Here is a 12,940-nt window from a genome sequence, read left to right on the forward strand (position 1 = left end):
TGGCACATATAGTTCATATTTAAATGTAATATTATGAGATGTTTTCATAGAACAGCTATCAAAATACATTGTAAACGATTAAGTACAAATATGCACTACCACAAAAATGCAAATAACACCTTTCAGAATATTTTACATCAAATAGTCTTTTCTCAAACTGCAACATATGGAATTAAATCTCTTATAAAATTTACCGAACAATAGCTTTTGAGCAACATATTTAATATTACTCTACAATGCATTTACAGCAATTGGTATGGAATAGAAACTTCTTAAACAGTTTATACGTAGCGCTTCAACATTGCTTTTTTTTCTACAGATGTTTTTAGTAAGCAAATATTTGTTTCTGAAATGGAATTGCAAAACAGTTTGCTAAGAGCAATGTTCTGTACAGTTTTTCCAAGAGAAATCGACAGCTAACATGAAACATAAAAAATGTCTATATCTAAAAATATAAGCGAGGAAAGTTAAACAAAATTATTTTCATAAATTAAAATAAAGGAATTCTTTTTTATTACAGTAGTGATTTTAATGATTAGTTTTACAAAAACTATTAATCAATTATGCAATTCAATCAGTTAATTTTTTTTGAATAATTGCTGAAAAAATATTTCTGTTTCATTTTTGTTTTCGTTTTTTAATTTTTCGATTTTTTTTCAGTTTTAAAGAAACTTTTCTAGAAATAATTTGATAATTTACTTAAAACATAGTAGGTGAAATTCAGAAATGTCTTGATGCCAACAAGTGTTTAATGAATATATAACATAAATACTAGGTGTACGTTTCTAAAGGTGGCAACTTTAAAACATTATAACAAAAGGGATCATCGTTGTTCAATTTCAGTGAATAAAGCTGTGATTTCGGCAATTGGAATATTTTCTCTACTTTTCATGATAAATACAAAAAATATTTAAGCAGTACAAATAAATCTAACACATTTCCAAATGTATCCATAAAAATAAAATTTAATAAATAACAACGCACGCCGAGCACTATATCTACAATGCGCTATGTTCCTTTCCACGAAGTACAAAAGTGGCTTCAAACAGTTTTGCCTTATAGAAGCTTTCGAAAGAGCAATGAAAGTTTAACTAAAAATATCCAGAGGTAGAAATTTACGTCTACCTTTTCCACTGAGGACGTTACATCAGAACTGATATTTAAAGAAATACACGACATGTCACTTTGGGGGAAAACGCACACACTCACACACACAGCTCAGTGAATTGAATAATTACACATAAACAAACATGTGCAATGTACTTGTATATGCTATGTACACACACGCATATATGAACGATCACATTTTTATAAGATATTTCACATTTATATATGGAACATTTTTCTTTATTTGACTAGAACAAGAAGAAAGAGTCATCAATGGCTTCAAATTTTTACCAAAACTTCCAAATGCATATAAAATTGCGATCAATGGCTTCGTGAAATAAAAACTAATTCAAGTTAGAAATCATAAAATTTGAAATAATTATACGCTATCACAGTCATATGTTTTCCTTTTGAATTCTTGTATTGTTTAAGTGGTTCTAGTTGTAGATTTTTTAAAAATTTTAAATTAGTAATTTTTACTTTAGATGAAATGGTTTTAATTGCACTGCACACTTTTAATCAGTACTCTCAAGATCAGAGACCTGTCCATTTTGATCGTGTTAAGCAAATGTTTTAATAACCGGCAAATTAGTTTTTCTTTTGCGTAGGAATGAACATGTCGGATTGTTTTTTTTCTTCCCAGATATTTTAAACTGGAATTTAAAGCTACGATGAGAAAAAGAATTTTTAAGTTTTTCAAATTTTCCGTGCCTTTTATAAATTGTTAGTCTTTGTTATTAGCATATGCAGCTGAAGCAGCTGCAGAACGTCAGATATTGGTTTCGTTGAAGAAAATTCACAATATTTTCTCCTATGGAATGCCAAATAAGTAGTTATTTAAAGCCCTTAAGTTCAGCTGTCCTAAATAAATGTTTTAAGTACTTTAATTATTTCAATGATTTCATGCTATCATGTCTCTAAAATAGCGTTGATTTTTTAGCAATTAATTTGTACCTTTGTACTAGCTTGTTCCAAGTTTTATCTTTCCTTAGACAAAAATCTCGGTTAGTTTACCTGCGTGTAACTCTTATAAAGAACATAATATTTTGTTTTTTAGTCAAAATCAATGTTTTAGAAAAATACGCTCCCTTTTCTGGATCTTCTTAAAAATATATATAGTAGCGATTTGAACAGAAGTATAATGTAAATATTTTCACCAGTACCAACATTACTTTTATGCATATTTATACTGTTTGTGCTAGTATTTGACGAGATGAGTCTCAGGTAATGGCAACTTTCAAAGGTGCCAAGCATTACCAAAGAAAAAATTTACTTGACAAAGTTGAACTTTGTCAAATAAATTTTTCTTTGATTTTGAAAATTCTTAATTAAGATGTGTCCTTTATTGTACAGTGTACAGTAACCATTCTGTAAAGAGTGAAATAATATTAAACTTAACAACGATCACCAAAAAAAAAGAAAAAGAAAAAAAAACATGGCAGACTTATGTAGGAAAGTGAGACACGCCTATCCGATGTTCCTAATTGTGTTACTGTTTTATCTCCGTACAAATCTTGTAAAGTTCTTACTGCGGACGGAAACCATGTATCTTTTTATGAGTTTTGACTGACACTCAGTTAAGAGTAGTAACTGGTGTTTAACAACTGTAGCTTAACGTCTTCTAGTAACTGGAGGCAATGGAAGGTTCTCAAAATGCCAGGCATATTCAAGAAATTTCTCCAATAGATGAAAGCACTTCCATTGTAAAACATGCACAACGTATAAACTTGTTTATACGGTCTTCCACAAGTTGAAGTTAAATGGATGACAGCAACTATTATTCAGCTATTAACAAATTCTCACTCATTTCTTACTTTGTCATTTCTGAATAATTTTGTGCTTTCAATATCTTATACAAATACTTTAAGGTCATTCATTATCATGTGAATCGATTATTTTATTTGTTAATTTTTCAAACATTTTGGCTGTAATATTTTGGGCTTACCCCCATTTAAATTGAATTCGGGCATATTGCTAGCGGTAACGGTAGTTGATGAATAAATTTTATTTATTTTGTCCCGCGGGGAATTTCTTAATTGTATTTCCGGTAAAAGGTATTAAAAAACTATGTACTGTGTAATTTCATGAAGCATTTTATTAAACCACTAAAACTAGAAAATGGTAAATTCTTATCAGGCAAATTTCGAAGCCATCAGACTCTTGATATATTTGTTATGTTTCACTTACAAAAGCGTCAGCAGCTGAACGAAAATTCAAACTTGAGCTTTCTTTTCAAAATACGAAGCCCATTTATAAGTGCTGAAATTATTTCACTTTGTTGCTGACACTGAGGACAAGGAGATCCAATACTCAGTGCAATCCAGTTTTCTACTAAAGTAAATTCAGTGCTTGAGGTACCTTCAAATACACATAAACTCATATTTCCTGTAAAGGACATTAAAGTTACACCCAAAAACTCCAAGACTTTTAGGAGTTTCTTTAAAAGTAATATTTTTATTTGTGTATTTTTCGGTGAACTTCTCTGCTGAAAATATCGCAATATTCTTCATCAAGCTGAAGCCGTTAGATTTCCGAAGTCTCTGTTATGAAGGAAGTTGCTTCCATAATCCATTCAATGAAAGCAGTTGATCTTCCTCAGGTCTTGAGATTAAATCACACATAGACCCAGTGTTTCCACTGAAAAAAAAGTCATTTGACAGATTTAAATGCATATTCTGTGATAAATAATAACTTATTTAGTTTTCGATTTATCATTATTGGTAAGAAAATATCCAATGTACAGTCAACTCGGGCCACAACGCGATTCGACTTACGTGAAATGACTATAACGCGAGTTTTTCACGAGTATCGAATTTTAGAGCTAATTTGAATTTCTCAGCCGCAACATGAAAATTTTCGGAAAGGAATCGTTGGGTTTAGGTATTGCCTTCGTCATTAGCTACTAAATATTTTCGTGAATGGACTTTCATTTTAGCATCACTGAAAGCGGGAATTCCCCCCATCAACTAAACATCGCTTTGTTAGTGTGAACAAATAAACATTCCGCATCTTTCATTTATTTTTCCTTCTAAATATGATGTTGATGAAATATAATTTCACCTAAGCGAGCCCTTTATATAAGGTTTGTGAAAATGGAAAGAAAAAGAGAAAGTTTCTAACAATTAAAGAAAGGGTAAATATTTTCCATAAGCTAGAACAGTTAAAAAGTGCGTCGAATATAATTGCTGTATCTACTGAACAGCGTGCAGTACTATTATAGTGCTGTATTGTATTATTAGGACATACTGTACGTACCTTCATATGTCATTTAATGCCTCTCTATCCCATTAATTTTGAGCATCGTAACTATTTTATGTTGAATATTAGTTTTTATTTTTTAAATACAAATTCAGTTTTTTTTCTATGAAAAGTGGTAATATAAAGTTAAGAAATGGGTTGAAACAGTTCGACGGTTGATTACAAATGTCTAAAATAGTTGAGTATATTTATTTAAAAATTTGTATACTATCCTTTTCCATAACGCGAAATTTCCACTTACGCGAGGGGTCTTGGAACGCATCCCTTGCGTAAGTTCAGACTCGACTGTATTTCTTCATGAAACCCTAGAGAGCATTGTTGTTGTAAAATTTACGGTACATTTTATTGTTAAATTTTACCGTAAAATAGGATTTTACGGTAAAAAGCACTGTAAAATTTACTGTTGAATTTTTTTACCGTAGAATTTTACAGTAAAACTTGGTTTTATGGTAAAAATTACTGGCAGCATGAATGTCCGAAACTTTTACTGTAAATTATCCGGGAAATTTTTGACACAGTATGGAGGCGAGGCAAAGGGAGCTGGTGAAAATAGTCCACCAGGCAGAAAAATTCTTATTCGGGTAACTGTGCACGTGAATAATTTGTTTACAAGTTTCATTAAGCAACAAGTAATGGAACATTCGATATCCCACAATGCAGGAATTACGAGTCACAGTGAAACAAGCTTCGCTCCTCGGGTTTTAAGCATCTCCGGAAAAGTTTAAAATGTCAATTTATAATAATCACTAAGCCGTTACTAACATGACGTTTGAAATAAAGTGAGAGGGGTTAATTTCTCTTATTACTCTGTACTTAAATGTATAAAATAAAAGCTCCTGGTTCATTCTACCTAATATGAAAATTTCCCTCTTTTACCGAGCCTCTATACAGGTCTTCTACCAATCTCCGTAGGTTTTTTAAATATAATTTTAATACATGATTTTTTTATGGCGTATGAAAGAAGTTAGTAGTTAATGAGATGCAATTTTGATATTTGTCCTTATCACTTACATAAAAAAAAAAAGAGCTCCATATTTTTAAACGAAATATATTTTCTTTTAACGAGATTAAAATGGTTCTACGCCTTACGGGAAAACTTGCACTTTACAAATTTTGGTGTTTTATAAAAAGTGAAATAATATACATCATTAAAACCACCGTAATCTGTGTCCTAAAATTACTAAATGGCTACTGAAAAAGCTAATATTTTTAACCATCAACTTTTCAAATGAAATACATCTTCACAGTAAATGCATGTACACATACACAAAGAAAAAGAAAAGAAAAAAGAAAGAAAAAAAGAAACTGCTATAGCAGCTGGAGCATTTTCCAATATATTTTCCATACCAACTTTGGAAATGGAAAAATAAGAAGAATAATCAGTACTAGAAGGAGAAAACGAAATTTCCATAATTTTATTACATTAGAAAAAAAAATCTTTCATTGCTTAGTATCATTCGCAAGGGTAAAAATATTTTGAACTATTTTTCCCCTGGGATAATCAGGAATGCTTCGCTGTTTGTAAATTCTTAGAACTTACTATGTTTCACTCAAAATATTTCTCCATTGATTAAGAAATATGAATAAATTTTTAGTTCACTTATATATAACTAGTGGTACTCCTACGGCTTTGCCCGTAGTAGAAAAATGAAAAAGTCATTTGGTTCGCCTGTATATTTACAAATAATGGATGATGAATTTCACGCCAATTTGCTATGTTCATTTGCTCGCCCATGTTACGGTTTCACGTTATGACAATTTGGTAATTTACTCGTCCACAGTATGATAATTTGCTCGGTAAAATGTTCTTAAAATTGGAATAGAAAAAGAACAACATTGAATTTTCGAAAAATCGCTTCAAGGTGCTCACTCCTATGCTACGAACTAATTTTGTGCCAAATTTCATGAAAATCGGCAGAACGGTCTAGGCGCTATGCGCGTAACAGACATACAGAGATCCAGTCATCCAGAGACACAGACATCCAGAAATCCAGAGACACAGACATCCAGAAATCCAGACACACAGACTTTCAGCTTTATTATTAGTAATGATTACTAATAATAAAGCTGAAAGAACGGTGAAAAAAAAAAACCCGTTTGAAACGGTGTAAACTTTGGTTTAGCGGAATCTTTTTTAACAAATTCCTCGAAATAATGAATTCTTTACCAGCTCCTGACAGACATTCCAGAAATTAACGTAAAAACACGTTAAAATAAATAGTTTTCTCAACTGCACTGAATATGTTTACTATTTTCTTGAATCTGGGTTAACTTGAATTAAGTTTTCCGCGACTACAACTGAAAACTTTGCATTGAGGGATTAATTTAAAAGACATTGAATTATCAATTTAAGAAAATATAGGGTGTTACTGTGTAAAATAAAGGGTGCTACTGTCCGGATTCAGTTTTTTTAGGTTAAATTATGTTGTGTGCTTTTAAATCTTTATTGACAAATAATAATATGCATTTGCAATCCACGGGTAACTGATTGACATTTTTGAAGCAAAACAGTAAGTATTGTGAAACGGGTTCAACGCAAAATATGCGTTGTGCAAACGATCTTTTCTCCTGGATTATTGCATTTTTTAAGCTGAATTTAATGGTCTAATTGAATACTCGAAATATATTTTGGTTGATTCTTAAAAATTTGCTAAAAACACGGTAACTGACTGACATTTTAAAAAGTACCATGTCAGCCAGTTACCGTGCTTTTGATATATTTTTTAAAAAATCATCCAAAATGTGTTTGAAGAATTAAAATAAACTGCTAAATTCAACTTAAAAATACAATAATCTGGAGAAAATATCGTTTGCACTACGTAAATTTTGCATTTAATGTCGCAAAATACACACTGTTTTGCTCTAAAAATGTCAGTCGGTTACCCGTGGAATTGCCCACGTGTATTCTTTCTTGTAAGATAATATGCAATTTCTGACTCAAGAAAGTCTTTCTGTTCACGAATATTTCATATGTCTCTTAAAGTTCCTTACGTTATTCTTACACTAATCACAATTTGAAAAATGTTTAATGTCGATGGACCTATTAACTTTTCAATTGGTTCTGTTCACTTAATTACTATTTTAGTGAACTGTAAATTAAACTTTAGCATCTTGCTCGGATTTAAAAACACAGAATTTTTTTCAGAACAAAAGTGCAATCAAGGAAGTCGTTTCTAAGCATAAACTTATTTTTCATATCGAATCTAGAAGACAATTTACCCTCTAACCAATTTGATAGTTCAGCTAAAACGAACATCTCTAAAATTAGAGGTGTAGGTAAAATTGTTATACAATTTTGATTTAGAATTTTGTTAAAAAAAAGTACTTTTTATGTTCTCAATTACTTTCGTTATTTCTTCGTTTCTTTTCGTTTCAATATCAAAGCCTTTATTGGAAGTTTTTAAGCTAACTTTTGTTTACTCATTAAAAAAAAATCATGTACAGGAAGTTATATTTTAATGAATGTAAAATACTGAATTTTTTTTTCCTTTCTAAAAAACTGTTATTTTTTTTTTCTAACTTCATAGGAGTTTATTTTTGAGGTAGAGTAGCAATAAATTATTTTTTATGAACTCTGCGTCGTTTTGAAGAATGTCAACTTTCATCGCGGATTCACGGTAAACATCCGGTCTTTCGCAGGTCTTTTTGATGTGTAAATATTGATATTCACCGGTTAATATCAACATTTATCAGGTTTCGGACTCTCACAGTAACATTTACACATATTACAGAATGTTAATGAAAAAAAAAAGACCCAATATTTACTTACTTTGAATCGCTTAATCTCTCCATTTTCTTGAACTTCCCTTTCTTCTTCAGGAGTAATAGTGTAAGCCAATTTCTAGATAAGAGAATCGTATGCATTACTTGTGCATTCAAAAATTTGGTTAACATTTGTAAAGAAATGTTTTTTTTTGTAATGCAGTTTTTTTTAAACATATATCTTAAATATTGCTTTATGCCAGCACGTGTTTAATTATATTTGATGGTTTCAAGTGCGTGTGACTCGCTTGAACACTAAATTGTACCACTTTGATATCCATGTGGTCTTATCCCGACAGTTTTCTCTTCATCTCCCATCCTTCTAGTATGCAACTTTAGGAGCATAGCGCGGAAAAAGAGGCCAAAATTATGTGCCCCCTGTAAACGGAGGTGTCTGTGGTGCTGGATCAACAAGTCTAAATCTGCTCAAGGAACCCAGGTTTGCCTTCAAATTTGGTAGTGGTGATCTTGGATATCAAGAACGCAATCTCTTGATTGCGTTCTCGATATCCAATCAAGATCGCAATATTTGAAAGGACAATGTAAAATATGTCGAAGTTAATCGCCTGCCAAAAGCATCAAATACATGCGTCCTGTTATATCTCTGATAGAAACGGCAGCGGTGTAAGGAATCAAATAAATTTGTTTTGACCATCATCCTACGCAGGTGCTTGTTGATTTTTGTGGGTGTCTGTTCACTGACTCAATCCACAAACAACCTCCTTTTGTTCCGTCTGAGCATCGTACCCGAAATGTACTTTCCTCCAACAACTCAAATTATTTTTAGCATTAAGTCCTCTGATTCTCATCTCTATCGGGTGAAGCGGTAGATTCTTTCCATGCAAGGGATAGAGCCCATGTCGTCTGTGTGAAAGACAACGGCCCTAATCACTATAACGCATGAGACTTTGCAAGTTGAAACTGACTCATTTTGGGGGCACCTGGCATTTTTGTTATTACTTTGTTTCAACTGAGATGAAAAATCAAATTCAAAAAATATCACCCAACCAGACAGTAACTTTCTGCATTTTTTTTTCGCTTACATCAAGTTCCACATACCTGGTGTTAACTTATACGCAATTTTCATTAGTTACACAACCCAATAGGCTGTGTTACACTGCAACTTTAATTCTTTTAGACTTTTTCTGCGTGCTGCATTTTCTTTGGCATTAGTGCATTAGTACTTTAGAGTCCAGAAAAATCGGTGCTCGACAACACGTCTGGATCCAGAAAACTCGACCACATTCTGGCAGAATGAGAAAAATAATTTAAAAAATAAATAAATGAATAAATAAATAAAAAATAGTGAAAATCTGCAATCCCGATAACCCGGCATTTTTATACTCAGCCATCTTTTGTTACAAGTTTCGATCGAGTTTTTTAATCCTTACTGTTAAGATATTAAAGGAAATACACAAGAACTTTTTTAATTTTTCATCTCTCTTTAATTTTGCCCATTAAGCGATTAAGTAAATTATATTTTAACGTAATGTTCGATTGCGTTTGGTCTTTTCAACATAAAATATCAATATGTAACCCATAAAACATTACCTCGGAACAAGTATTTCCAGGTGCTTTTGCTATTTTGAAGGCAGCTACAATGGGAACCATGGCCACAGAAGATAGGGCGAATCCCCACCCTAATCCTACAGCCCACTGGGGGTAAACGTAGTCCTGATATTGCAGAGTGGAATTACTTATAATAGCAGATACGATTACAGCCTGAAAACAAGAATAAGATTTAATTTTTGAAGGCGAACTATTAGTTGAAAAATACATTATGTTATTGGGAAATTTTCATCTAAAAAATAGTTATCTGCAAAGAGCAAATCATTTAAAATATTAAGTATGCACTGGATGTTTCTCTAAGAAAATGCGTATAGTTCAAAATAATGGAATTGCTAGTTATTGCTAAAGCATTAAAGAGTGTTTAAAAAAAATCATATGATACACTTGATTTCAGAATGGTACCCCAGTTTTAAGTTATAGAAACCTAAATATTTTCTGACAAAAAAGTATGTAATGCTTTATAATAACATTTTAATTTAATGAACATTTGTTTTGTACCAAAAATTACATTTTGTGTCCGTACTTTGGTTGAGATGTAATTCCTTCACGCTTGAGCATACATAATAGAAAATAGTGAAAAATGGTGGCTCAAATAAGCTCCTCTTCGTTCTATGATGAACTCTGTATACAAACACATACACACAAACCCACACCCATTTATATTTATAGCTATATCATAATAAATTATTCCATTGCTCAAAACTTCAAATTTTAAAAACTACTTACGACTAAGAAAAATGGACTTATAATTTTCCAACATAATCTCCAAAATAGCCCAGGCGTAAAACCCATCATCTCTTGAATATTGTCACAAAATCGATCCAAACCTGAAAAATATCAAAGCTTTGTCGGAAAACGGGATGAAAGGCACAAATGCATTACTTGTAAATGAAACACCATTGCAACATATCCTACATAAAATATTAAAAGAAATTCACTGCCTGGCATAGAAAATACAACATTAAATAAAGTCTTGGTTTAGAATCAAATTAATTTTGCAAAGTGCGTAGGAGAACATTTCATGAAAATGATGTAAAATGTAAGTTGGTTACGTAATTTAAGTTCGAAATGAAAGTAATAGAATCGACAGACAAAAAAAAAAATATAACGTTCGAGTAATTGGTTTTACAATCGTATTGCTACAGAAACTCGTGCAGGTATCGTGCACTGTACTATAATTTGGACTAGATGGATGACTGAACAAGATTCAAATTATGGCGAAAAGTTTTACTCTCAAGAGAACTTCCGAATGCACGCGGCCGAAATAATGCTGTGTTACACCACAAACAACTTCTACACAATCTACAGGGAAATATGCATGCTTCAATATCTGAGAGAACAGTTTCATGATGATTAACTGAAAGTGGTTTGAAAACGTACCGCCTTTTTCGAAGGCTCCCATTAACGCGAAATCTGCAATGTGAAAGATTGTAATGGTGTCGTGAAGGAGACACGTTTACAACTAAATGGCATAATGTAAAAATCTAAACATCACATTGTGCCATTCTCATTTTTGTTTCTATAATGATAGTTTCGGATTTTTTTGACGTTATAGAGACATTTTAGCAAAAATTACTGACCGCCACTCTGCTCATCATCGCAGAATAATGCTTTGCTGTGCAATAATATAAGATTGCAGATCACCCTAGTGCGCATCATTGGCACGCTGAAGGCCCAATGATTCGTTTCTGAGGTGTTGAAACCTGTTCTGCTGCATATCCTTAACCAGCAGAAAAACTGTATTCTGCAGAAGGACAACGCCACGCCACACACGGCATGCGTTGCAGACAAACCTTGCAGTATATGCCGGTGCTTCCGTGTTTTGTAACGTCTGCTGATCTTCACCGATGGACCATGTCCAGAGACGTGATTGAATTTCGTTGGTCTATTTTACCCCAGCATATGCGGAACTAAGGAGAATGGTTCAGAACATATATAGACCTATCCGTACACTAATTCAGTCATATATTATATATGAATGCAGTACGTATGAATTATTCAATTATTAATCTTTTCACATGCATTTTTAACTGCTCTTAGGTACCCCGCTACGTAGTGCAACTTTGAACAAAGTAAAAGTCTACTAAATATCTTTTAGAAATGTTTGATAATGGGCACGTTTGAAAATAAAATAATAATGCAGGTAAATATTAAATAAATACTAGGTAAAATTTTGGCCACAGTTGATCAACGCTAAAATATATAAAAAAAGAAAGATAAAGAAGTGTACCAAAGGTGAACTACTCTCTCCTATTACTTTCGAATCACACAAGAAATAAACTTCTATATTTTCTATTTGGTTATTAATATATATATTATACACATATGTCTATTTGGTTACTATATTTTGCCAGAAAGAAATATACTTGTAGTTTACCTTAATGTCAAAGTATCTTCCTATTTTTATTAGCTAAAAGTATATATAAATTATAAAAGTTTGACGATAAATTATTAATTCAAAAATACTTACTAAACATAAACTACGTAATTTGTATAAAAAGACTTGCAAACTTCAAAAACTCTAACCGTATTTTGCAACGTGCATCGCAATAAGACATTGGTTTAATATCTCATCAACATTGCTTTCGAACAAGGAAGCCATTTTTTACGTTCTTAATGCTCTATAGGTAAAATTTAAATAATTCAGGAGCTAGATATTGGCTTATGCAGTCAATGTAAAGTTTGCCCATTCATTTTTACTACAAATTTCTTTTGAATTCAGGTGGTAGACATATTTTTGTAAAGATTTTTATTCTGGAAACAGCAAAAAAAAATGCTTTCTTACCATAGATCCAAGCTACGCCGATAGCTTCAAATAAAGCGGCACACAACAAAGAAATCCCAGCCGAATAGGTATCGAACCAATACATCATATATCCGCCACCCTAAAAGAAGATAGTAAGAAAATGTAGGAAAACGGGGGTTTCAACTGAAAATAATATAAAGAACCTTCCGTGGATAATGCCCGGGCTCCAGGTATTGCAATATATATGTCTCGAAAATGTAATTCTATACTTGAATTTTGCAGCAGCTGCTGTCCGCTATAAATTTGTTTCAGTAGCGCTGACAGAAATAGAAGCAAAGTAACTTTCAGGAAAACTAGTGGAGGAGGGGATTTGATTTTGTGGAATAGAAGAAAACGGGAACTGTAACTGTGTGCGAAATGAAAAACACATTTTTCTTTGTTTATTTGAATAATAAGAAGTGGAAAAGTAAAAGTTTTTGTTTATTTTTCAGTATTTCT

The 12,940-nt window shown here is 32.0% G+C and overlaps 1 protein-coding gene across 1 annotated transcript in view; it reads right to left on the reverse strand.

The window, feature by feature from the left end:
* Positions 1 to 3,720: 3,720 nt before the first annotated feature.
* Positions 3,721 to 12,940, reverse strand: part of LOC129218952 (sodium-dependent dopamine transporter-like) — a 144,292-nt gene continuing 135,072 nt past the window's right edge. Inside the window, exons 10-14 of the mRNA XM_054853272.1 lie at positions 12,482 to 12,581; positions 10,423 to 10,523; positions 9,679 to 9,849; positions 8,135 to 8,206; positions 3,721 to 3,744 (exon numbers count right to left, since the gene is read on the reverse strand). Of these exons, the coding sequence (XP_054709247.1) occupies positions 3,721 to 3,744; positions 8,135 to 8,206; positions 9,679 to 9,849; positions 10,423 to 10,523; positions 12,482 to 12,581 (468 nt within the window). The remainder of the gene's footprint in view (positions 3,745 to 8,134; positions 8,207 to 9,678; positions 9,850 to 10,422; positions 10,524 to 12,481; positions 12,582 to 12,940) is intronic.

The sequence above is a fragment of the Uloborus diversus genome, chromosome 3, assembly GCF_026930045.1.
Source record: "Uloborus diversus isolate 005 chromosome 3, Udiv.v.3.1, whole genome shotgun sequence".
Taxonomy (NCBI): Eukaryota; Metazoa; Arthropoda; class Arachnida; order Araneae; family Uloboridae; genus Uloborus; species Uloborus diversus.